This window comes from Coffea arabica, chromosome 7c (genome assembly GCF_036785885.1).
Source record: "Coffea arabica cultivar ET-39 chromosome 7c, Coffea Arabica ET-39 HiFi, whole genome shotgun sequence".
In the NCBI taxonomy this organism is placed as follows: Eukaryota; Viridiplantae; Streptophyta; class Magnoliopsida; order Gentianales; family Rubiaceae; genus Coffea; species Coffea arabica.
In genome coordinates, this window is record NC_092322.1 from 2,711,379 (window position 1) to 2,738,777 (window position 27,399).

Below are 27,399 nucleotides of genomic sequence, written 5' to 3' on the forward strand. Positions count from 1 at the left end.
AAATTATTTTTATATTTATTAAATTATTTTTAATTCGTAAACGGGTCATATCAGGTCACCACGGATTGACCCGAAATCGACCTGTTTTCTTTTCGGGTTCATCGGGTCCAACCCGATTCTGACCCGAATTCCCAAAACCTCAATCCAAACCCATTAATTTCGTGTTAGGTTCGTGTCGTGTTTTCAAGTCGTGTCGAAAATTGCCACCCCTACAATAAACAATTGGAAAGGAACGTCCAACGTCTCAGCCTCTTTCGAAAGCTTTAGTACGTAAACGAGAAAATTTCAAGCGGGAAGGAGGCCAGTGCCTTTGGGCCACCAGCACTGCAAAGTGCCAACTATGGAGGATGGAAATCCAAAGTTGGGGAGTAGCAGAGCCCAAATCAGTGATGTGGATTGGACACTTGTCACATGACAGGGCTTGAATTAAGGTCGGGTTCATCACCGCGGAAGCAAAGCCTCCCTATGTAAGGGAGGGCCTGAGTGACGATGGACTGAACCCGATCAAGCCCGAAAACGCGATACAAGTTTAACATATCAGCATGTTGAATATGTTATAAAACAAATCCAGCTAAAATGAATAGCTTTCCTTTTCATTTGCTTTTTTTTTTTCTTCTCTTCGTTTTGTGGGCAAGCATTCAAATGAATAGCTTTGAGCGACTTTCTTTTTCATTCGTTTAAATGAATCTAGTTTGAAGGCTTTGTACGTACACAGCACAGACCTACGAAGAATGAACAAGCAAATACAGGAGATAAATACTCCAAGAATATAGGAGGAAAGCACACGTAATCATGACCAGACCTAAGTAGTGGAGTGAGTAGACTCGTTAACTCAGATACACAAGGATGTCCGTAAATCCAAATGATTCTAGTTGTTTCGAGATTCTGAGCAACAAGGTTAAAGCCCAACGGAGCTGGAGGCTAGTGCCTGCTCCCCACGACGAATTGATGATGATTATTTCTTAGAAATTATCTGAACCAAAATGCTGCTACCACCGAAGCGTTAATGAATTAGGAAAGAAAAATAAAATTTTTTTTAAGTCTGTTGTGGGACTAGCATTCTTGAGATCGATGGTGACTGAGAGAAGAATTGAGAGGCAAACATGATTGATATCGTAGGTTCGGTGGTGGGACAATCCGAAGTTGAAAGAAGGCCTTGCGTGCTTTAGGAAATAAGCCTTTTCTTTTCTTTCTTTTTTGGCTGATGTCTTGGAGCATATATGTCCACCTCCATTTGCCGTTGTTCAAGATTCAAGACGACAACATCCTTCTAGAAGTAAAATATCTTAATCTGTTCATCACGCATAATTATTTTAACATTTTAGGCAACATGGCACCGGCTCCACGTACTTGTTAAAGAAGGCTTCAGTAGCTGGCATCTGCAAGTTGTAACAAGGATTCTATTAGGGAATTGGCTTAATTTCTCTTTTAGGGTCCGTTTGTTTCCGGTGGAAAATATTTTCCTAATTTTTCGTGTTTGGCTGCACAAAAGTTACTGAAAACATTTTCGTATGTAAAATATTTTCACTCATCTTATGGAAAACAACTTCCCTTCCAAACTTACTGAAGTTGTTTTCCGAAATGCATGCATTCCGCCTGTAGTATGTTCCAAACTTACTGAAAACATCTTGTAGTATGTTTTTTTTTTTTTTTTAGTGTAAACAGGAGGACTCGAACCCAAGACCTCTTCTTTACACTCCCTCCCCCGTACCACCCAACCCAACCCTCCCCCTAGTATATTCAAAATTAAAAAAAACCTCATCCTGCTCATCCTATACTAGTAATTAATTATGTATAATAGGGACATTGTTTTCTAGAGAAACTTTCAGCAATGAGAGTGCAAGATATATGTCACCATAACCATTGCATGTGATTGATATTTGACACTAAATGGCCAGCAATTTGTTTATTGCTTAAGGAGATATTTTTTATTCATATATACATTTCTCCAAGATTTTTTAAAGTAAAACAATGAGATAAATTTTCTTATTTTGCATGGGAAGAAGTATGTAGTTATAATGTGTAGAAAGTAAAGATAGAGATAAAAGTGAAAATATTTCAAAAGTTAAACAAACACCAGAAAAATGAAGTAAGAAAATATTTTCAATAAGCTAACCAAACACCTGAAAATGATGAAAGGGAAATGATTTTCATAAAAAATTACTTCCACGGAAAATATTTTCCCAAGAAAAACATTTTACTTCCAACCAAACAGACCCTTAGTTAGAATTCTTGTTTTGTGCGGTAGTAACTAGCTTTCTAATAAGTGGTTTTGATTACTTGAAATAGTAGTCAAGAAATATTCTATTTAGTTAAAGATGCCTTCGGTACGTAGCTGGCATCTGTAAGTTGTAACATTGATTGTGCGCTACGAGATACACAAAGCTCAATAATTAGTACGAGAACTAAATTTATATGGGATAAACTTGTAATAAATTAATGGATGAACAATTATACTAATTGAGCTAGGTATTGTAGACATATCTGGAACAAGCAAGTTAGTTGCCGTAAGCGACCAGCAAGCAAATGAAGTTCAGTTCGCCTTTAAAGAGTTGTGACGACCCATTTTCTGTCTTCCTCTCGACTTTTTTAAGCACTAATCAAACCAGGAATTAATCTCTTTCGACCACAAAACGAGCATAAATACGTTGAACGAGATCTTTTAAGTATCCGTAATCTTGCGCGAGATCTTACATTAGGAAGTGGAATCATACACATCATTGCCTATTTATGGCATTATCCCATTAATTAATAAGCCTTGGCAATAAAGTAATGCTTCGACATTCTAAAATTACCATGAACTAAGACCACGCGTCCAAGAGCTGACTCAATTGTCGGAAGTCTCCCTTTTTTCTTATTCTAATCCGCATTACCTGAATTAGCATCCCAGAACCTTCTTTAATGCTTCCCAAATTATTATGCTCATTATCACTTAAATATGCTTAAAGTATGCTGCTTAGCAATACGTAATCACCATGTGTTACGTAACGATTGGTCCTGAAACCATTTTCCAAGAGACGTACCGACAACCCACTATACATATACTCCCTCGTGTTGCGGAATTGAAATTAATAGGGGAATAGTTGTCCTCAAGTTTTTTTTTTTTTTTTTTGTTTTCCTGTGACAAAGATTTTGAAGATGAACGTGGTTGACCGTGATTGGTTCAGAATCTGACCAAGAACATTATGCAGCAACACTTGGCAGATATCTGGACTGATTTTATGATAATCAAAGAAGGAAAGCACAGTTGGTTAAACTCATGATTGTATTTAATTATTAACTACTACTCAGGTGACAAGCTGAAGAGGGTATAAATATAAGAAGGCGTGTGTGATTTCTGTCATACAATAGGAGACAGCGTAACAAAGAATCTTGCTGAAGCAGTTCGATCAAGGATGGTTGTTGGAATGATGGGTTGGAACGTACATGAGCAAGGGTGGTGGAGAAAAGGACCTTGGACACCTGAGGAAGATAAGCTGCTAATAGAATATGTCAGCTTGCATGGCGAAGGAAGATGGAGTTCTGTGGCTAAGTCTGCAGGTATGTATCTTATACTGTATTAGTATGCAGCTCTCGGGTTTCAGGATTTGTGTTGTTACACATGCACAAATCACAAGGTGTATAAAACTGTACAAGAAATTTTCAAATTTTTTTTCCAATAAATTCACCATATGCAAAATCCAATTCTTGCTAGTTAGTGCAGTCTTGCATGGCACCATCACAGACACGTACGATATACTGTTGGCACACAAGCTCTTGGTACTAAGGGTTTTTCCTCTACCTATAATTCTAATGGAAAAGGCATAAAAAGCAATGCCAATGAGTTTTAGACCTATATATATATAGGCTCACTATATGGCAGTACAATATATAGTATATGCACGAGCACATGGGATCCTCAGTGTCACTTTTTCAGTGATAATTCAGTGTCACTTCTATATTTATGCCAAGTGTCCTATTTATTTAATTTATCATGTGTTGTTTATTTAAATTTCTTCTGTCAACACGTGATAAGTAGGATTGGTATTGAATTTAACACCGAGCAGTGGCACAGACGATCCCAACTGATGCACGAGATCGAAATCACAGTTTTGTCATTCATTTTGGTATGCAGGACTACATAGGACTGGGAAGAGCTGCAGACTAAGGTGGGTGAATTATTTAAGACCAGGACTTAAACGAGGGCATCTGACCCCTCAGGAAGAGGGCATCATCATCGAACTTCATGCCTTGTGGGGTAACAAGTAATGACCTTGTCCTCCTTCTTGTCGTTTAACCTCAGCAAGTTCCTTTTGAGTTTTTAATATAGGGAAATTAATTTAAAGAAGTAACTCTCATCTTATGCATCATTAACTCTTCGCCGGCTTAATGTTTATATATGCACAGATGGTCAACCATAGCTCGATACCTGCCAGGAAGAACGGACAATGAAATAAAGAACTATTGGAGAACCCATTTCAAGAAAAAGGGAAAGCCTTCTGAAAAGAAAGATAGGAGAAGATTACTTAAACAGAAGATGGAACAAGATGAAACTGGCACCGGAGCTAAGGCGTCGCCCCTGTCAGAGGTAACAAGCGAACAGACTCTCTCTCCGGAGCTACAAGCCCAGCAAGAATTTCCAACGGTACCGCTATACCCAGTAATGGAAAATCCACAATTGCCAGTGCTGTATCAAGAAGCGGATTCATGGTCGGACACCAATATTCTCATGGATGGTTTATCGGGGTGGCTATGGAATTTTGATGATCAAAATGGTAAAGGGGTACAAGCTAATAATGATTGCAGCAAAATGGCAAAACAAAATCAAGCCTCTTTTGCTCCTTATTCCTTTGGATTTGATAATGTCGACGTGCAAAATGGAGGATACATTTATTAGCTAGCCTGAGAAATCTAATATCTAGTTGTCGTGTTGGGCTTTGCTAAGTCAGAACTTGCTTTGTCTTCTAGGGTTATATATAACTAGAACTAGACTAGAGTATTGGTTGATTAACCAAAATAACTTTGCTAAGGATTTGATGTTTTTCATAAGTTGATGGATGGTACCTCGAGTCAAAATACTTGGTCTATGCCTCTTTTGTCTCAGTTCTCAGGTCTTCACTAAGACCTCTCGTTCGAATTTGGATCGTCTGAAACAAAAGGACATGCAAAATATATATATATATATATATATATCCAGAAAGTTAAGAAAATAATTTGGATTGTATGGGGTTTTCGGCCACTCGCATTTTCTTGTACAATTTGATGGTGTGGTTGAAAGTTTAAGAAGATGTTGAATGCGTCTAAATAACAAAACTTATTTTTGCTCAAAATCCATTTTCTTTTACCATTTAAAGAGACCAAAGAGAACGCGCACTTCTTTTTAGTTACGTCTCAAAATTCCAACCTGATCAAGCAGGAAACATATCTAAATTCACGGTCAAATATACTGCTTCTCCATCTAGCATATCATGCATGCTACGACCAAATCAAGGTCCAGTGCTCCAAAAGGTAAGAGAGCAAAGCAAAGCTTTAGAATCTTTTCGTGCATTATGGGTCCTAAATATATCATGTTCTAAATGGGAAAAAAAGAATTAAAAAAAACCTCTAAATGAAAGAGACAACTAAACGGCCCCATGATGATGACTTGTTAAGTGGACACGTCTCGTATCTTGCCACGCTTGCTCATCGACACGAATTCTTGAATGTGCAACTGGTGTGGTCATGGTGGCATCCAACTCAAGACTTTTAATACTTGAAATTTTAGCATTGTGGCGTGGTCATGGTGGCATACAACTCAAGACTTTTAATACTCAGCCACGGAGTGGTCTAGTGGTAAGCGAACTCTTAAAAATTCCTTTGATTTTGGATTGGATTCAAATTTTACTCAGAACTTGAACTGCAGTGATTCGCCCGGGTGCTTTGCATAGGGTTGCAGCGTACTGCTCCAATTTAGTGTGTCGGTTGGGGTCCTAAGTGATTTGAGTCGGAGCATATTTTGGATTATCTGAAAAAAAATTTTAGCATTCGTCGAGGGCGACTAAAAGAATTAATCAGCCTATGTATTGGGGCTCTATTTTTTTATTTCTAATATCTATTGGGACTTAGCTAACAGAAGTTGCGTAAATGGTAAATATACGTAATTAGTAGCGTCTTCCTTTTCATTTCCATCGGCCATGTGGGAAGTTAAAGGCTGCATTTTGGGTATAAGATCGATCCCTTGCAAAGCTACCACATTCCGCTGTGAAGGAAGGAGAACTCCTTTTCTACTACTTTCTCTTTCAAAAGACAAGAGTACAGATTCCCGTAATTTCATCATGCAATTAGATAAAAATTACTGCGATATATGGAGTTAGTTCTGTATTTGTTAGTTAGCGTATCATTTTTACCAAATACAAAAGAGACTAAAAAGATTTCCATTTTTTAAAGTAAATCTCAAGCTGAGGCCATAGCAATATGTTGTTAAAGAGCGGCACAAATATTAGGGTCAATCACATTAACCCTTCAAAGTTTAGGGGCATTTGCCCATATATTGGAAGTTAAATTTGTTTCACTTAACCACTTTGATAATAGGTCAATGGAAGTTTATCGTAAAAAGATTGAACATACAAATACGCCTTGACATTTATAGAGTTTTTTTTCCTTCCCCTACACCTCCTTTCATTTTTTTTTTTCTCTTTTGATTCAAGGGACGACTCTAAACTTCACAACAACAAAAAAAAAAGGAGAAAAATATGAGAGTTGAACTAAAAAGTGGTTTAAAATTTAACCCTTCAAAGTTTAGGGCAGTGGCGGAGTCAGAAAAAATTTTCAGTGATGGCAAAAGCAACACTAAAATTTTTTACCTACTATTTTTCTAGTTTTTTAAGCACAAAAATATTCACCAATAAATTGAAATAAAAAGTCTTTTTTTAGCTTACTTTAAATGGAACTTTCTGGCCCACATATTCTTTTAAAATATTAGCTCATAAACCAACTTAGAAGATCATGTAATTCTTTCACTTCCTTCATAAGAAAACTTCGGGACACACTTGAGATTATATCAAAATTCTATGAATACTATAGAAGTTTAAGGGGGAAGTGGGGCGTGCGCCCACCTTAAATCCGCCACTGGTTTAGGGGCATTTGACTATATATTGGAAGTTAATTTTGTTTCACTTAACCCCTTTGATGATAGGTCAAGGGAAGTTTATCGTCAAAAAGATTGAACATACAAATACGCCTTGACGTCCAATCCGGGATAACTCGACTGATTTCGTTGCTCCTCTTTAGAATATGACGATCACGGTTCGAGTCCCAAAGATATCGTGTTCGAGAGGATTGGGCCTCTTCTCTCGGGTCGCAGCGGAGTAGTCGGGCCGAAGGCTCGAATATCCTCTGTGTCGGAAAAAAAAAAACAAACACGCCTTGACATTTATAAAGTTCTTTTTTCTTCCCCTACATCTCCTTTCATTTTTTTAAAAAAATTTTCTCCTTGTTCTTCCCCTACTATGGATCTTGCAGTGATCAATGTCACTACCATTTTATTTAGCTGGATCTTGGTTTCCACCTTTAGTCGTCCTCCGCCCCTCAATGGTCCTTCAAATGAAAAATTACCAGCAGGCTTACAGCCAAAATTCGTGATGTCAAATTTCCAATACGGGCAACGCAACAGTAAGGAAAGAAAAGGCCCAACCCCTCTTATCCCCACGGGCCCGCTATATATATATATATATATGTATATACACTTTTTTTTGGTTCAATCCTGTTACTTGGGCCCCTTCTCTTTCTGCTGTCTAATTATTGCACAGTGTTTAGTTCAGCCATCACGTCATGCAGCCATGAAGAAGACCGTCAACTGACAGCCACCCGTAATATCTTGACACGTGTACACAGCGGCGAGTTACTGTGCTGTCGACGCCGAAGATATTACTGTAAGTGTAAGAGCCATAGCTTTTCCAGGTCGCCTCCGTTTGTCAGCATCACCTGCCACTGTACACTGGTGCTTATTAGAATCTGACCCGTAAACGACAATTTTTGGACCTCTACAATGGTTGTTGCACCGTAGCAGACGAGTACACACAAGATATAGAGAGGTCCTTGAAAAGACTCGTATTCATGTGGCTTGCCTTGTCTACAACCTTGAATGTACGATGGTTGTTGCTCTGTTCCTCTCTCTCTCTCTCTCTCTCTCTTTTTTTTTTTTTTTGGCCCCCTTGCATGTTTTGTATTATTTGTAATTGGATCTTTTATCGAATGACAGAGTACTTAATCTCGTAATTGATCCTAAATAACAAAAGAAATGTACTTCAATTATGTTAATCAAAGAAATTAAGAAAGATGACCCTCGTTTAGTATTTCATAGTTCCTTAATCCCATTTGTTTTGCTAAACAAGGCAACTTTATCAATAACATCACAATCGTAAAGTAAATAATTTTGTCTGTGCGTAGCTGTTGAAAGAACTCAACAGCTACAGACTTAAAGTAGACAACTGCAAGAGAAAACTTTCTTTTCCTTTCTTTTTCGTCAAAACAAGAGAAAACTTTCTAGAGTGACAAATTTCTGCCCAATGGATCATCATTCATCGCGAAAGGGGAAGACGGATTACCTTTCAGGATACTGTAGGGCGAGAATGATTTAGTCGTTATTTAATTTGAAATCTGGAAACGTTTTCTTAGGTGCATCAAAATATGAGTGTATTTTGATGGAGTATATGGTTTTTATCCTCATTCATGAACGTTAAAAAAAATTTTTTTTTTTTTTGGGTGGTATCTAGGTATATGAGATCTTGAAGAGAGAGTGGCCAAGTGTATATTATAAACAACAGCTGCAAAGTTTTTGTAAGCCCTCCTAGCTTCGGTCTTTTTGGTTAACTCTTTCAAGTATTAAGTCAGGATCCTTCAAATGTAGTCGTCACTCGCTTGTAAATTACTCTGATTCAAAACTTGAATCAAAACTCACCAGTTTATTTTTTGGAACCTTTCCCAATTGGGAAGAAAAGTGCACGCAATTACACACAGGAAATACGGAAGTTCAATCTTGATATACGTACGCTAGACTTCAATCACCACAAAATCTATCTGTAAATCCTTAATTTATCGATAGTGTTGTTAAACAAAACTAGCAATTCGAAAACTCGATTGAACTCGACTCGATAAAGTTCGAACTCAACCCGTCAATTTTAGTAAACGAGTTGAATTTGACTTAAAAATTTACTCGGTTAATTAACGAGTCGAGTAAGTTTAAATCGTTTGTTATTCAAGTAACTCGTTTGGCCTCAATAAGGAAGTGCATATATGTCATTTTACAAGTCAAAAAAATAAAAATTTAAAATTACAGATTTTTATTGTGATCAATTCACACGAGTTCGAGCTCAAACTCATGCAAGCTTGACTTGTTTATGATAAATGAGTGGAGTTCGAGTTCAAACTCGAGTCATATGTTCCATTGGCGAGTCAAGTTCGAGCATACTTCAAGACTCGTCCGATTGGTCGAGCGAGCTCGAATCTGACTCGAGTTAAGCACGAGTTGACTTTGACAGTTAAATACTCGACTCGATTAACAACACTCTTTATCAAGACTAGATTAAGTTTACGAATTTAGAAGGCATTGCATCCTCCGCTTTTTCTTTATCAATTGGGGTTTTCACGGAATTGTCGGGCGTCGCTTTACGTTTTCACTCATTGTTAGCTAAGTATGACCAGACAATTGTGGATGCTTGAATATTGACTGCACTGGTTTTTTTGAACGTGATGATATTATTGGCACCAAAAGCGAACATGATGTGATAAAGATACATATGCTAAGTTCGTGAAAGCTAATAAAGAGAGCGGAATATTTCATTTTCTCTAAACTTAACATTTTGATAAATGTCGATACTTTTTTGGTTTAAAATATGTATATTATGCTGCTGCGATCAATCAATTTAAGCAGATTACTAACTACTAATTTCATACGTGTGGTCAAAATCAAGATCCTAGAATTTAGAGATTCTGGATTCAAATTCTTCTTTCTTCCTCTTGCTTCTTAAATCTCACTTTTCTACTATTAGTATTTAAAAAAAAAAAGAAAAGAAAAGAGATTCACTGAGAGAAGGCATAAGATAGAACCACGAAAGAAATTGCATTGGGAATTTTTTAATAAGTAAAAAATTATCACATGATATCTTCATGCCACATTTTTAGTGGCAACTTAATACCACTTCTATATTTATGCCAAACGTTTAATTGTCATGTGTGTTGTTTACTTAAAATTTTTTTATTCTTATTTAATAAGTAGGATTGAAACTAAATTTAGCATCGAATATAATTAAAAGGTTAAAGAAAATAGGGTGTGCTGCACTTAATAATGGAGTGCATGGTTACAGCTGTTTAATTAGAGAAGATAGAGGAGTTGTTATTAAATACCACAATTGTACTCCACCAATAAACGTCAAAGAAGAATGCAGCATTTATGGTTTCATTTTTTGATCCGATGGGGAAGGATTTGATGTGAAAGAAAAGAAGGCTTAAGGCTGGATGGTGTTGGTTTGTGACTCTACCTTAAATTGTGTTTTGCACCAAGATTTTGATTACTTTTGAGTGTTAATCTAATTTTATTGTGTTATTTTTAATAATTTTAATTGTTGAAAAAAAAGAAAAGAAGGCTTAAGGCGCCGTCGCGGAAATTGGCAGGTGGACTCCTGCATGTACCGATTAACGTTATGAGTAGATAAGCATCTAGACATCCATCAGGCACCGGAGAAGACAATTATTATTATTATTATTATTATCAATTGGTTACTTGGTTGGGACCTTCAGGTGTACCGTAGGATTCCGCAACGGATCTTCTGTCCCATATTCTGTGTCACTCTTTGTCCCACTTTTTATTATATTGCTATTTCTCCTACATAAACACCATGTTTAAGTTCTTTTTTGTTTTCTTAAGATCCAATAACTATTAATTGAGTAAAATATAAATACAGTAGTTTCAAAAAAGCAATATATAATAGAAAATTTAAAAATATAGCAGAAAATTCATAAAAAATCTCATTTTTTATGCATTTTGGTTTTTTGAGTTTGTTAAATTTTATATAATAGAAAATTTAAAAATATAGCAGAAAATTCATAAAAAATCTCATTTTTTATGCATTTTGGTTTTTTGAGTTTGTTAAATTTTGTGTATTACTTAATTAATAGTTATTGGATCTTAAGGAAACAAAAAAGAACTTAAACGTGATGTTTTTGTAGGAGAAATAGCAATATAATAAAAAGTGGGACAGAGAGTGACACAGGATGTGGGACAGAAGATCCGTTGCGGTAGGATTCTGTTTGTATCATACGTCAGAAAATGCTACAGTTTTCTTTTTTCTCTTTAATGCTTCGTGACATTTATCATACGTCAGAAACGCTTTATAAAGCGAAATGATAAGCTCTAATTGTGACCGCATGCTTGAGGAAATGCGGGGATGCAATGCAATTGTGTTAGTATTTGAATGAAGTATGGAAATAATGTGAAATACAAGTTTAAAAATCCTTTTAAACTTAACAATGTATTCACTAATTAACAAAAGGGTTTACCGGGCTGCATATATATACATATATATGTATGTTTGTATGTAGAACGCTGGACGATGAAATTATTCAAAGTTAAAAACCGGTCGGAATGACCGTGGATTCGGCATTACCTTTTGACATCGATATAATTTACACTTCAATTGCCAAAGGTTAAAATTAGGGTTTCGAATCTTCTGGCTCTAAATTAGTTCCTATTCCTTCTATCTTTTCTTTGTATAGTTGTCACGTGTCTCTAACTTTTTGATAACCTAAACTCAAATAAATCGATAGTAATCGATTGACAAGTTTACTCAAAATCAATTAAAACAGATAATTTAATTTAAAGGACTTGTTAAGAATTAAGAAAAAGATGATTTAGGGTAAAAAATAAAGAAGAGTTTTAGTTGATTTCTACGTTTATGACCAACAAGACTCTTTTTTGTTAAAATAAAAAAAAAAGTTTTGAATTATCTGTTTTAATTGGTTTTGAGTAAACTTGTTAATCAATTATTATCGTTTTGTTTGAGTTTGGATTATCAAAAAATTAAAGACACATGGCAGTTGTACAGAGAAGGGACAGAGGAAATAGAGACTAATTTGGAGACAGAAGATTCAAAGCTGAAAATCAGCAGATGCTACTAATTGATGCTTAAATCCAACTTCTAATCAAAACTCATGCTCCTACAAATCACCGGTGGGGTACAAAACTATGTAAATTTGAGTTCAAAGCACCACGCTGAAGATTAAACATACATTTGTTATTATCATCAAATGTTTAATGTATTCTTCCTCTTCCTTTCTCTTGTTTATGTATTTGAGTTTTTTGTTGGGTTTATTCTTTTGGGACTTCTTCGGCTATGCGCACATCAAGAACTAACTTAACAGCCTTTGAATTGCAAATTAGGAAATAGCACCCTTACATTTCGAATCACTTCACAGCTTGAAAACCATATGTTTAAACAATTGGTACGTTTGTAAAGTAACATTGACTTGACTTGATTTGGTTTTTTACCAAACACAATTTTTTGTCTGGACGGAAATACAACTGATACTCACTTGGATTTGTCCTTCTTTCATTTTTTTTTAAAGGCAGGATTTGTTGAATCATATGCCCTATCAGGACCAACCATAATTGATTGGTACGCATTTTCAATTAAAAACTCAAAGAATTGGCTTATAATTAGTTGAAAAAAGAGCTACCACGATCTCAAATATTATCTAAATAAGGGGAAAAAAGAGTTTTGTCACTTGAAATTAAGATTAATAGCTTTTTCTTTTTTTTTGTAAATTTCACTTGCTCATGTACCACAGTATGGTTATAAATATGAATTAAATACTATATACACTATCAATATAAAATTTTTTTACATAATCACGTATAGATATATGATATATGAGCAAAAAAAGAACTTAAAATTTAAACCGTGATAATATAGCATTCATCTAAACGTGTTTGTATAAAAAAAATTTCTACACTAAATAGTTTATGAAATTTAATCCCTATAAAATATTGGTAAGACCGTGGACAAAACAATTTGCATGCTTAGTGAAGTACTTAAACGACTAAATCAGTGCAACGGATCTTCTGTCCCACATTCTATGCCACTCTCTATCCCACTTTTTATTATATTACTATTTCTCCTACATAAATATCATGTTTTAGTTCTTTTTTTCCTTAAGATTCAATAACTACTAATTGAATAAAAAATAAATACAACAGGTTCAAAAAAGCAATACATAATAGAAAATTTAAAAATACATCAAAAAATTCATAAAAAATCTCATTTTTTATGCATTTTGATTTTTTGAGTTTGTTAAATATTGTGTATTACTCAATTAATAGTTATTGAATCCTTATACTATATAAGAATGAGTTTAGAGTAAAAATGTTCTTTGGATTTCAACCGTAAGGGTAGGGCTATTTTGGGAATGTAAAAGTATTTGAAGTGCAATTAGAGTATTGAATACAAGTCATTATAGCTAGTTTAATTTTGTTGTAATTACTTAGATATCCTTTTAAACATTTAAAGCTAGGGGTGACAGATATTCGATTGAATACTGGGTATAACTAAATTTAGCTTGTGTTTTAGTGAAATTACATAAAAGCCCTTCTAATCATTTAATTGTTTTAACATTCAAATCTCTTAATTTTCTAAAGCATTTCTCATCAGTTATTTGCAAACTTATGATATATAGATATTAAGACACAATTAATGCCAATTAGTAGAAAAGTTTGCTTTCTTGGCCGTTACCTCCATCTATTCAAATTCATTTCATTTACTTACAATTTTTTTCCACCATAATCATGTAGCCCATTAAATTCGGATGTTGCTACATTAGCTACTCCTCTTCCCCATTTTGCAACACATTTCTCAATAGGTATATTTTCTTTAGCCAATCTACTTTTTGGTTGTAAGAAATCTCAATAGGTATGTTTTCTTTAACCAATATACTTTTTGATTGTAAAAAATCTGTAATCTTGATAGTTGTATGTGCGATAATTTTTTAGTGTTTTAATTCAATTGTCCATGTTAGATAAGCATGATAGGGAGGAGATCGCATTTGTTAATTATTATTTGTGGTTTAAAGTAAGTTTATCATCATAAATTTTTTCATATGCAGATTGCATCTAATTTTGTTATTTTAACTATTAGTTATGATAATTTTCAAATTGTTTGCTATTTTATTAATGATTCCATTTAGGCAAAATTTTCATTTCATCTGATTTGCCAATAGGTTTAGCTATCTACTTAGAACTATTTTGGCTGCAAATCTAAAGTATGTACTTCATTACTTTTAATTGTTTTCTTGAATTGAGTGGTCTAAAATGTTTTAGTACTTTATTTGATGTGGTTATTACTCTAAATTAGCATGTTAATTGTTGTATATCTTTACAACTAGATCAAAAACTGATATTTAGTGATTGTAATCTCTATCGAGAAGGAGATGCTTTACTATATATGTTTTAAATTATATAATAAATCATAATTGATTTATTGGTGAATGTAAAGGTCTAATGATGATATGTTCTTGGAATCAATATAAATTTAAGAATTTGGTTTGCAAGAATCGAAATACCACTAGCAATAATTTTCTTCAAATATGCTAATTGTTCAAATCTCACTTATATGACAAGATAATGTGATGGATTGCCCTTATATTAAGATCAAATTCAAACTAAATAACAGATTTTAATATCCATAAAGTACATGAGCAGATATAAGTAAGTCTTTTATTTTATTAGGTTAGGTGTAAAGTAGTTGATCATATCTTATAATTCTGTTTCATTGTATATTAATATATTTTTTAACTTAATATGTAACTTATGATTTTTCTGTTTAATATCATATATTAAAATTGTCATACTTCAATTCTTATACTACAAAATATCAAATAATAATTATTAATCATCTTTAATTATAGGCACTAAACTCCCGCGCGTCGTGATGGCTTTTCCCCTAGTGTTAAGAAAAAAAAAAACTAAAACATGATATTTATATATGAGAAATGACAATATAATAAAAAGTGACATAGAGAGTGGTACAGGATGTGAGTCAGAAAATCCGCTTGCGTGGGAAAGTAATTTAACCTTTTTTTTGTTAGGAAGAAAGCAATTTAACCTCAGTGACGACTACCAGATTTTTCTGGAGACTAGACATAATCTCAACCCGAATCAACGACAACCACGGATTTCCAGTGCGCGTGCCCCTCACGTTGTTTGATTTCAATGCAAAGCCGAACGTCGTGTCATCCACGTTTTATTACATAATCCCACCTTAAACTCCAAATGTACAGGGGGTCCAAGGACATGAAACCCATCAAACCAAACCAAGCCAAAGTAGAAACACAGAAAAAGGGACTCCAACCCTAAAGCTTTTGATCCCTCTTGTCTTTCCATCCAAGATGCTAATCCTGAGGTTAAAGCTCAAACCCCAATCCTGAAGAGAAGTACAAGGAAAGAGAAGAAGCAATCCCATATTCCCATTTCTTCCCCTTTTCTCTCTTTCTAACTACAAACATAAATACATTACTACAATTTAGGGTTTGTATATATCTTCTTTGTTTCTTGCATAGTTTTGGTTGCAATTTGTGAGAAGTATAAAGGATCTAAGACTAACCCAGAAGAAGAAAGGTTATTGTTGAGTAAAGATATATACTTTCACAGACATAGATATAAACAAGGGCTTGTGACTGCTGAGAAGTGCTGACCATGGGTAGGGGGAGAGTGGAGCTGAAGAGAATAGAGAACAAGATAAATAGGCAGGTTACGTTTGCTAAGAGGAGGAATGGACTGCTCAAGAAAGCTTATGAGCTCTCAGTTCTGTGTGACGCTGAGGTGGCCCTCATCATCTTCTCTAACCGGGGCAAGCTTTATGAGTTCTGTAGCAGCTCCAAGTATATTTCTTTCTCTTTTTTACCCATCTTCCGAGAACATATTCATACTAACTTTTGGTTTGTTGATTTTGGTTTTTTAGATGCATAATGAAGTCATTCCCTTTGGGTTCTTATACATGTATCTTTTCTATTTTTAGGCTCTAAAAAAGAGTTTTGAGCTTGAGCTAGTTTTCAGTATGATCAAAATCGGATCTGCAACACCAATCAGATAGACATGTTTTTGGCTCTGAAAAAGAGTTTTGAGCTTGACCTAGTTTTTAGTATGATCAAAATTGGATCTGCTACACCAATCGGATGGATATGTTTTTGTTTGGATGGTCTTTTTTTTTATTTTTTTCCTCCTTCAATTGTTTACTTTTATTTATTGTGTCCGTTCAAATTTTGGCAAAATTTCCCCTTTATTTTAAGCAAACTAGGTGCCAGTTCAAGTTCTAGGGTTTCTAGTTTCTTGAAAAGTTAAGCTTGTGATTTCCAGTTGGACAATTTCTTGGGACGTAGAGTACATAAACGAAATAGTTCGTGTTGATCTAACAGATACTGAAGAAAAGGATCTTCTAAGGGGTTGGGCCGGGGGAGGAACAAGTGAATCCCTAAAAATTTGTTATGCTGGCCTGAAATACTGCGGTACTTGTAATTACTAGTGTTCAGATGTTACGTCAAGCTCTTTGATGAAGGAGCTTGAAAAGAGTTTGAGAGAACTAAGTCTTCTTGGAACATGTGATTTTCAGATTTCAAAGAAACCTTCCTTATTGACTGGCTGGTGAAGCTGTGTTCTTTCTTAAATTTTGGGTCCCCTAAACTTTGGGTGACAAGGTTTGAAGTTGATAAAATTGTCGCGCTTTCTATTTTTTGATATGTTTAGTTAAATTACTTTTTGATTTTTTAAAATATTATTTCCATCTTTATCTATATTTCGTACTAAATTTAAATTTAAAATTTGAATTTTCAAAGATAATTTTGAAAATAAATTCATTAACATCGCCATCAAATCACTATTTTTAAAAAGTTGAAATTCCAAAATACGACAAATAATTGGGACGGATGGAGTACTGGCTACTGCCGATGGAAAGAAAGGCCAGAAAATCTTATGCATTAGAACTTTAGCACCAATTTAATATCATCCATCTTGCTTTAAAATGAATATTGTGCTAGGCCAAAAGGTTAATTCTATTGGATTTTCTCTTGTTCATTTTGATGATGTTTGTTAAAAGTGCCTTCAGATGATCCTGTGTGGAGTGTCGATGATGAAGACTGACAATTATCTTGTGATTTGTGATATGAATTATTTGATTGTCTAAGAATGTACACGGTTTGGCAAATACAGCAACATGCAAAATCGAGCACATAATACAAGAGACTTGAAAATGTATCAACAAACTTAGCTATGGGGTATTAAGAAGAATCGTCAGATCAAGAATCAAAACACCACAAAGAATAATAACACAACGTGCTTCAACTTGCAATAGATTTGTTGAAAATGGTGAATAAACACCAGCCCCACCTGCCTTCTATAATTTAGGACTAGGGTCAGCTTTGAAATTCTCCATTGTTAAAAAGCGCCCCATATTTGTATACTGCATTTTATTACAATGATGTATTGTTTCCACAAAGCTCACTATCTGTACTTTTCTTGATGTATTGATTGAGTGATTCTGTATGCTTTATCGTTAGTTAGATTTATGCTGTGAATGTTTAAGATCTTGATTCGATTGGTTTCATTTGACTTTACGATATTCATTCTTGGCTTTTCCCCCTTATAAATATTTGTGGTTTTTTATGCCTCCATGCATAATCAATCCCCTCTCCACATAAAATTGAAGCAATTAATATGATTCAAAGTTTTTTGGGGCTCCAGCTGCCTGAGATAAAATACTAATAACATTTTAAAAAAAGAACCAATATCCATGCTGTTGAGTTTTGTTGGGAGCTATTGCTCAGTTAAGGAAAGGAAAATTCTACTCCTGGATCAGGAATTCAATGACAAAATGCGGAGTACCTCAGAAAGTAGTAGGGATATCAACAACAGGTTTTACGTACGCCTTATCTGATCACATCTTTCTGTGTAAATTGTACTTCAGCATGCTCAGGACTCTTGAAAGGTACCAAAGATGCAGTTATGGAGCAGTGGAAGTCAGCCACTCAGCCAAAGAGATTGAGGTAACTACCATAATTAAGCATCACTTGGCCCATGCTTGTACAGTGATTCTGACGATAATTTAGTTTACTGTGTAAAAACCTACAGTTTGTCATTTATTTGCATGGTTTTTTATATATTTGTTTGATTATAAAGCAAAGCAGCTACAAGGAGTACCTGAAGCTGAAAGGCAAATATGAGTCACTACAACGATATCAAAGGTAATAGCCAAACAGTGTACGGCTTGCACCGTAGCTTACTAACACACATGCAGTTATTATCCAAAATATGTCCGTGGCAGCTGACTCAAAGTTTTTCTATTAGACAAATTTCAGTATTAGTACTTTATTTGTTACTGTAACAAATTTCATGACCATTCACATTCCAGACACCTTCTTGGAGATGACTTGGGACCGCTAAATATAAATGATCTCGAACATCTTGAACATCAACTAGAATCATCCTTGAAGCTTGTAAGGTCCACAAGGGTAAGGAAATTCATTAACCCTTCATGTAGCTAGCAAATGAAATATTTCCATGTTTGTCCTGTAGCTTCTGACCATTTTCGTGCCTGCATCATTGTTAAATAGAAACAAGGAAAATAGTGCCATTAATAACTGTAAAATTAAACTACAAGATGGATAGCTAATACTTGGAGGAATTTGTTCGCAATATTGATATATAATGGTGAAATGTTGAATTTGTTCAGCCAGCATTACTATACTTTTGCATGTCAATCTACTTGCCAAATTGGCCTTGTGATCCCACTGCCTACTATTTCCATGCATCTTAAACTATAAAAAAGGGCCTGTCAACCTAATCTGCTCTGGTTATGTTCCTAAATGAAGATTTGGAAGGCTAGAACAGATACCTTGAATTCATTAATATGATGTTGCAAATCTGCCAATTGGTTGATGTGCCAATCCAAAGGCAAAGAAGTATGACTTGTTTCCTTTTCAGTATCATCACAAGTTCAGCAAGATGTATTCCATTTACAAATAAGTACTAATATTTGACAAAGGTTACAGATCTGTTGCAACTTTGTAGCTCCAAGTTTAACGCTTAGTTCTGCTTTCTCCTCGTTTACTAAATTTTGAACACTTAAGACTTCATAAGAAATGTAATGTACAACAATCATGTTAGCATACAATGGAGAAGAATGGCAACATAAAATGTTTGGACCAGGCAAATATGTAACATCTGCTTGACGTAGGGCTTGGATGAAGGGTTCCTAAACACAAACTAAGGATCCAATCTTTTGACCGAATATTAAGGATGCGCCTTCTCTTTCCTCTAATTCTGCGCACTGTAGTTGCTTGCATTTGACGGTTTTTGTTGTTTCATTTACAGACACAAGTTATGCTGGATCAGCTTTCTGATCTCCAAACAAAGGTATCTAAATCTGCACTGGACAATTTAATTTGTAAGGTTTGATCTACTCCTTTTATTGACATCAGAATTTTGGGCTACAGGAGAAGTTGTGGCTTGAGGCTAATAAGGCATTAGAAAGGAAGGTAGTGACATACACGTGGTTGTTTATTTTGATATTTGTCCGTTCCATGGCGAAAAGCCTAGAGAAAATATGTTACCCTATGTCTGATATTGTGAACTTGGTTGCCCCTTATGTCTTGCATGCATGTATGCTTCTGAAATAGTTGCTCTGTTCAATTGCTAACTAGGAGAACTGCTCATATTGAGCTCCCTTGGTGCAGTTCGTTTGAACCTATCCTTTTAATTGATTAGACAATTTTTTCCTTGACAATTGTTTCCTGATTAGAGCTTTTCAAGATACTGGTTGTATACGGCCTTTTGGTACCTTAATGCAAACCTTATAAAGCCAAAAGTTTTTTTCCCAGCTGGAAGAAATTTATGCTGAGAATCACCTTCATCAGTCGTGGGGAGGTGGTGGTGAGCAGAGCAGTACATACAGCCAACAGCATTCTCAATCTCAGGGGTTTTTTCAACCCCTGGAATGCAGCTCAGGCTTGCAAATTGGGTAAGTTTCAGCTACATATACAGATGATCTTCTCAACTCAAGTCCAGCACCAGATCATCATCCTTTTCTGTTGGTTCACTATTTTGTTAATTCAGGTACAATCCCGCAAGTTCAAGCCAAATAACTGCAGTGACTAATGCTCAAAATGTCAGTGGATTAGTTCCGGGCTGGATGCTTTGACAAATTAATCTACAGATCAATATTCCAACCCCGGTTCATTTTCTTTCTGAAGTGAAGATATATGCTGATGGTTTCCCCTTGTACGTAAGCCTGTATTAAATTATGCAGCTATCAATGATTAAAACGATAGTATTTATCAGTCCAGTCCAACAAGAACGAATTTAAGTACGAGATCAGGTAGATCATGCTACCTGGTTCTAGTGTTATAAGAAGGTGTATTTGACATCAAGTGTATTGGCAAACAAATTTTATTTCGCAGAGTTATCTGCGTAAAATATGGAGTACATTTCGGTGCACTCTCAGCAATGGCTTCTGTTTTCCTTCAGTTTTAATCCATTAATAATGCTCTGTCCCTCGGACTAGGGAGGCATACGTGCAGAAGTTCTTTCCCTGTTGGGATTTACTCTCTCTCTCTCTTCTTTAATTTTTTAATATAACCCTCTTCATTCTTTCAATTTGGTTTCGTGAAGGATTCCATTTCTTTCACAGATTGGAAAGTACTAGGGATTGGTTTTCACAAGTAATATTTAAGTCCTACTAAGCATGTCAATGGGTAAGGTTTGGATTAGATCCCTTTGATCCAGATCTAAATTCAAACCTATTACATTTAGTTAGATGCAAACCCATATCCAAACCCGTTTAGGTTTGAAAAAATAAATTCAAATCCGGACCCTCCTGGATCTAGGTATTTAATGGGTATTCATTGTAATTTTTTAAATACATTAAAATAAAAATATATTTAAAATATATGGATTTCGAAAAAAAAATATAAACAACATCCAATTTTTATTTTTCAAATAATAAAATTAATATTCAAGAAGTTGAATGCAATATTAACTCAAAAAAATAACTATGATTGAGTGGTTCTATTTATTTTTAAAACTTCAATTGTATTTATGTCCAATCTTTCATTTATTTACCTTTACTTTCTTCTTTTTTGAAAAAGTTTGTACTGATTACATGACAACTAGGATTATCGTGAAAAAAAAAAAAGAAAACAAGCGTGAAGTCATACTGTTTTTGATTCAATAACCATAAAATATTAGAATATTTTATAAATTTATTAATATATATGTGTGTATAGATATATTTTTAATTATATATACATGAATTTGGATAGGGTCTGTTATAGATATGGATCATAGAAAATCTCAGACCCTGCCTGGATCCATAACTCTTTTTATAGGATTTGAATCTGAGTAGGATTTAGATTCGAGAAATTTAATACAAATCCTATCTTAGTACATTGGGTTTGAATTAGAGCCGATCCATTGATATGTCCAAGTACCGCCATGAAAACCCGAACGGCAGAAGCGAAGCCAGCTCCATCACTCGGTTTACTCTTGCATACATACATATACTTCTATCTATGGGCTCGGCAATGTGGGTTGGACCGATAACCCATTCTAACTGGTGGAGTTTGGAAGAAAAGGCGTATGCGGGCTTCGAGTTTCCATGCTAGCGTTAAAGCCATTGGGAACGAAATTTTGAACGAGTAGTTAAAATACGTCAGCTCCCAAAGATGGGAGGATTGGGCCTATGGCCTATGGCTATGATGGGCTATGGGGTTGAGTGAAATCAAGTAGCCCCATGCTGGTTTTGTGACATCCCAGCTCAGGCTGCCGGAAATGAAATGAAGAGATGAACAGGAGTTGGAATCTGAGTGCCTGTTGTTGTTCGTAACAATTAAGCACAACAGATGCAAATCTGAAGGATATTAATCAAAAGCATAAGCAAGTACAAGGTTTGGAATCCCTGGGGCACACCATTTTGTTGCCTATCATATCCTACGGGGTTCTCTCTCTTTCTCTCTTCGCTTCTTTGTCTCTCTGCATTGCATTCATTCTGTATTTTTTATTTTGTATGGATCACACACACAAAAAAAAAAAAGAACAAAATGTTTTTCCTCTCGAGGAATCTGATTCTGGGTTCTTTTCTTTTTAATATATATATATATATATGACCGTTATGGGATGACTGTAATTGGGAATCAGAATGACCCCAAATGTGTGTACGGATGAGTTGAAGGAGTTAGTTTAGTAGTACATGAATGCATACGGTAACGGAACTATATAGTTTTCCCGATCAAGATTCTAACTAGGACTAGGAATAGCATCGTACCGAAATGGTTTGGTCTTGGAGATGGCAGACAGTGCTGTCTCCCAGTGGACGTCAAACCCCATTTGCGCGATCAAATCTACTGCTAGCCAACCAGTACTAGTGGTCTAGTACTATCAATCTCTGATATTTATGGCCAATGCTACTGAATTCAGTCCCTCCTCCTACTCCTCTACTGCTACTAGTACTACTGCTGCTGCCGCTATGTGATTAGCCCCGCCCGACTGCGTTCTCCTCCAACCACAACCAACCAAGGAGCATTCACTATAATGTTGGGTCTCTGATATCAAACTGATTTTAGCCAATCATTAAGAGCTGGCGATCCCCCCCTTTTTTTTTTTTTTTTTTTCTTTGGCGTTTTTCCCAGCCTTCTAATTAATTAATTATAATGACGCAGCACTCCAAAGCCATGCATGTTTTGTTTAGTTAGGAAATTAGTAGTAGTAGAGAATTAGAACCTTTGTTGTATCAATAATGTTTTAGAAACTATAATGTTGGTAATTATGGATTAATGCAGATCTCTGATATCTGATCTTCTGAAAAGGAGTGTATACGTTCAGCTGGGATTTGGATTTGCCTTGTTTAATTAGATTAGACAAGAGCTAGGAATCCCTCGTGTCGTCCAACCGGGAATAGAGTAATCGACCTCAGAATACGCGGGGCTGCTCCTTCCGGTTCCGGCCAGTGGGGCTTCATCCACCCGACCCGACCGTCGGTCGCTTGTGGCTGCCTTGGTTACCGGTTTCGGGAAAACCTTCGACGTCTATAATTTGTAATGCCCTGATAATTTGTTCGGTTTTCTGCAGACAAACATATATGCTGCATTCTTTTCTTTCTTCTTTATCTAGAGTTGAATAGTGATGACAGGATACGGAAACCTATTTATTTATTACCCTAAAAAAAGATAATTACTTTAGCTTTTCAGATACATTTTGCTAGCTGCTGCTGCTGGTGTTTCGTGTATTTGCAATATTAATTTTTGTCAAAACCCGTACAGCTTATTAATTGCAGTATTTGGATGGGAAAAGATGATCAAGCTAATCGTTGATATTAAGTTTCCACTCCCTCGTGCTATTTATTTATTATAAGACAATTGCATTAACATTGCTGCTTGTTCTAAACGAGAGAAAAAAAGAAAAGAAAAGAAGTTCGATGATGCTTTAACATATTTTCACAAGCATAAAAGGTAAAAGTTTAAGGTTGTCTAGTCATTATATATGTTACATTAGTATAGTATAAACGTTCTCTTATCGGGAGGCAAAAAAGGGTAAATTTTGAGATTTGACTACTTTACGTGATTCACGTAACGTGTCTCTTCTAAAATGTTGAATCGTTTTTGTACACCGTAATCGAAGTATACAGACGATTAGGGTCTTGACCGTCTCGTTACCCCTCTCTTGGCTCTTTAAATTTTCTCCAATATTTTTTTCTCTACTTAATCTCACCTTTTTTGGTTTCTGCAAAATGGTCCCCAACTTAAAGCTTGGTATTTACAAATATTTAAGGATACAAGACCAATAGTTTGTGTGTACTGTACGTGTATTTTACTCCATCCTCTCCACCACCCCCCCCCCCCCCACTCATGGTCCCCTTGTTTCAAAAATTTTTATTTTTTATTTTTTGTTTTTGTGCTGCGTGGAGTATCCGAACAAAAGAAATTAACTCGTTTCCGGTACTGAAGGGACCATATTATTAACGATGCCATAGGGTTTACAGCTCGATTTGTACTATAAAGATAACGTATTATTATAAAATTAAAAATCCCCTTGACCAAAGAAACAAAAAGTATTACAGGCGCGTGATCTCACTCTACTCAAAACCAAAAGGAGATGGACCACTGAAACACATGCTTCGCAATCATCAGAATCATAGTATTGCAAGACTTGATACCGTCCATCGGCCGGGCGAGAATGTGATCTTGATGCATAATTAGTGGCATAGATTCAGGAAAGTATTATTATTTCTGCATTTTTGTGTACAAACGTGACAAGTATGCAAGCTAAAAAACAACTAATGAAACTACATAACTTTTTCTTCTTTTTTTTTTTTGAAATGAATGAAACTGCATAACTTGAATTATTAAAATCTTAACTGTCACTAAAAGACTGCTAAATAATAATATAGAAGTTTCTAATTTTGGAGCCCTGATTTAATATGCCAATATTGTCTCCCTTAAATCAAGCTCCTTTAAATCCAATACAACACAATCACAAATAGTTAATTTCCTTTGCAAATTCTATTAATATTAATTTGAACTCTTCATCTTCAAGTTTTTGTTGCTATAATATTTCTCGCACCTAGATAAATTTCTCTTTTCACTTGCCAAAATAATTCATACTTCTGGATAGACTGCTCTCGTCGTACAATTGGATGTCAATTTATCAACAACTCACTTTGTGATTTTCATAATCACAATTCAACAGATAGGAGTAACTATGAGCATAGACCCACATTTGTACAAATTTTGCCAAAAAAAAAAAAAAATCTTAGTCTCACACTGGCTGGCAAACTTAATTAAGACGTGGTCCAAATTTGAAGTGTAATTACAATCATCCCTCAAAATGTAAACGTGTAGCATATCCTATCTTACTAACTAGGAAAAATCAGTTGTTTGGGCACTTTAATTTGTGGGAATGGGTTTTGATGAAATCTTTTACCACTTTTAACTTGTGTAAGTAGCAGTATGGGCGAGACTTATCCGCAGCTTATTCCCCGTACTATCTTACTAACTATATATATATATAAAATACTAATAACAAAGAAGAGGAGGAGAATTAAGCCTACTCAAAAAGGAAGATAGTGTGTTTCGGTGTTACAAAGACGAGTAACGTTGCCCAGCAGTTGCACCAAAGAGTGACACGATTGCTTCAAAAGCCGATAAAGGAAAAAGGATTTCATGGCATTTTGACCGCCCGGTGACACCACCATCCCATTCCCAGCAACTCAGTCAATCAAATGCAGCTCCGTCAATCAAGTGATTGTTGATAATTATCAACTCAGTCCTTAGGATCAGCACCTATAAATATGTTTTTGGACTGCTTGCTTAACTTGTAGCTTGCAATTGTGAGTTAAAAACAAAACGTTAACTAAAACTAATTAAATGTAACTTGAGTCGTGCTTAATAGCACTGTTTTAAGAAACTATTTCAGGAGGTTGAAATATTTTTCCAAGATTAAATAAGTCTTCTTCTTATTATAAACACAAAAATGATCAGAACTAGCAAAAGTTGCATAAATCCAGCAGATAGCAGAGAGCGGAAGAAGAAAAAGAAGAGGAAAGCTGCTAGGAAGGTTTCTACTGTCAGCTTTCGATGTAATTTCTAAAGCGTAAGTAGCTGTTATTTATAGAACTCAGAAAGTGTACGTTGGAGAGGATAAGAGGTAATTTATAGTAAAACGTGGCTAATTTTGTGTAACAAAAAACAACGTTAACAAAAGAACGTTGTGAACATGCCTGACTTTTTTAACGTACATTTTGTGCTTTCTCATGTCTATCCACATGTACAAAACTTACTTAGCCTCTCAACTCCCTCGTGCTTAAATAATAATGTGAGGAAAAAAGAGCATAAAGGAATAAATTACCCTTTTCAGGAGTTGCTTATATATGGGGTTTTCAGCATCAAATTAATTACACCTTACTTTTAATTAACATCCAATATAATTACATGGAATTGTCAAGACTTTATTATGGAGTTAAGGCAACTATATATATATAACATCATGTACTCGGTGTTTGCGTGTGTTGAAGGGCTTAGAGTAGTAACTGCATGGGAGATCGATATTCCGTTGGATTTTTTCTTTCCCCAAATAAAGACCAGAATGGTGGAAAATCTGAGGCTCTGGTTGTGATACTGCTGCATATATCCACCCTACAGGAACACAAGCAGCAGATCATACACTAAAAACGAATAAAGTGTAGCCACAAGTGGTGTATCCAGGGGGGGGGGGGGCTTGTCTCCTTTCACTTTATTTTTCTTTCTTTCCAGGATAAAATAAACATGAAACACAGACGGAGAGCTGACAGAAGCACCCGAAGATAGTTCTAACGCAGTAACCTAAAAAAGAAAAAAAAAAAAAAAACAGACTAGTTAATTCTACACATCCAGAAACGTGCCATAGACTAGCCGGATTAGCAATAGGGGGCAAAAAATCTCCATGCTCCTTAGTTTTTACAGGTGGGCAAAAAATATCTCCATAAAGAGTGGTGATGACAACGCGATGCGCCTCCTTCTAACACGTCCTATTGGACATGTGAAAATAGTATGGAAGAGCAGTACTACTGCGAAAGAAAATGTGGGGAGCGGCCGTCATACTTAATAAAGCTTAACTGCGGGCTTTATTAGACTGAAAACGAAGTATTTCCACTTGATTAGTATGCAGGTAATTGAAGACTTTTTAAGGGCTCTAATTAACTTCAGTGAGTAACACAACATGCACAATCATGGCATGCAAAGTTACCCAGTGGATGTAGTGAGTTTTCCTTCCCTTTTCCTTAAAAAAAAAAAAAAAAAAAAAAATTCCTTGCCTTTTGGGCCTCTCTGTGTGTGCGTGTGCGTGTGCGTGTGTTTTTCCCCTTCGAGGGACATGAATCCTGGGAAAAGAGGGAAAAAAAGAGAAGAAAAGGAATGGAAGCGAGTATGGAAATCATAACTTCCTTGTAAAACCAAAGCAAATGAGCGTTTTCTTGATCTATCAACGGACCCATTGTCAGGCTCAGGCATCTGTTCTTAGACCCTACTCAATGCTATGACTTGTGTACTCTAATGGGGGAAAAAAAGGAGAAAGTGAGGCATAATTAGTGTGTGATCATAGATCATGTGTGTGTCCGGTCATTTTGTTATAAAAGGATGCGCATTTGAATCTCAATATCGACGTGAGGATTTTTTTTTTTTTTAATCAAACGTCAACGATCTATATTTACACCTATTTCTATTCCTATACCACGGGAAAGGGAACAAGCGCAACCGGATCAATGGAAATCAAAGGGGACCAAACTAATTTTGGACCATATTAGTGACTTTTAATGTCCGTTGATTTTGAAAAAACTACATAGAATGACAATTAATGGATTGAAAACGATGATTGAA

The 27,399-nt window shown here is 35.4% G+C and overlaps 2 protein-coding genes across 5 annotated transcripts; both read left to right on the top strand.

The window, feature by feature from the left end:
* Nucleotides 1-3,247: 3,247 nt before the first annotated feature.
* Nucleotides 3,248-5,066, top strand: LOC113698265 (MYB-like transcription factor EOBII). The gene is made up of 3 exons (XM_027218023.2): nucleotides 3,248-3,540; nucleotides 4,115-4,244; nucleotides 4,387-5,066. The coding sequence occupies exons 1-3, from the start codon at nucleotides 3,396-3,398 to the stop codon at nucleotides 4,874-4,876; spliced, it is 765 nt and encodes a 254-aa protein (XP_027073824.1). The 5' UTR covers nucleotides 3,248-3,395; the 3' UTR covers nucleotides 4,877-5,066.
* A 10,220-nt stretch (nucleotides 5,067-15,286) lies between these two features.
* LOC113698602 (agamous-like MADS-box protein MADS2) lies at nucleotides 15,287-20,491 on the top strand. 4 transcript variants are annotated; one of them, XM_027218477.2, is made up of 8 exons: nucleotides 15,287-15,885; nucleotides 17,964-18,042; nucleotides 18,176-18,240; nucleotides 18,408-18,507; nucleotides 19,370-19,411; nucleotides 19,492-19,533; nucleotides 19,876-20,015; nucleotides 20,111-20,491. In XM_027218477.2, exons 1-8 carry the CDS (start codon nucleotides 15,701-15,703, stop codon nucleotides 20,193-20,195), a joined length of 738 nt encoding a protein of 245 aa, XP_027074278.1. In that variant the 5' UTR covers nucleotides 15,287-15,700; the 3' UTR covers nucleotides 20,196-20,491. The 4 variants fall into 4 exon arrangements, with proteins under 4 accessions (XP_027074278.1, XP_027074279.1, XP_071913221.1 ...); XM_072057120.1 differs by having other exon boundaries at nucleotides 15,330-15,885; nucleotides 19,864-20,015; XM_027218478.2 differs by lacking the exon at nucleotides 19,492-19,533.
* Nucleotides 20,492-27,399: the final 6,908 nt, after the last annotated feature.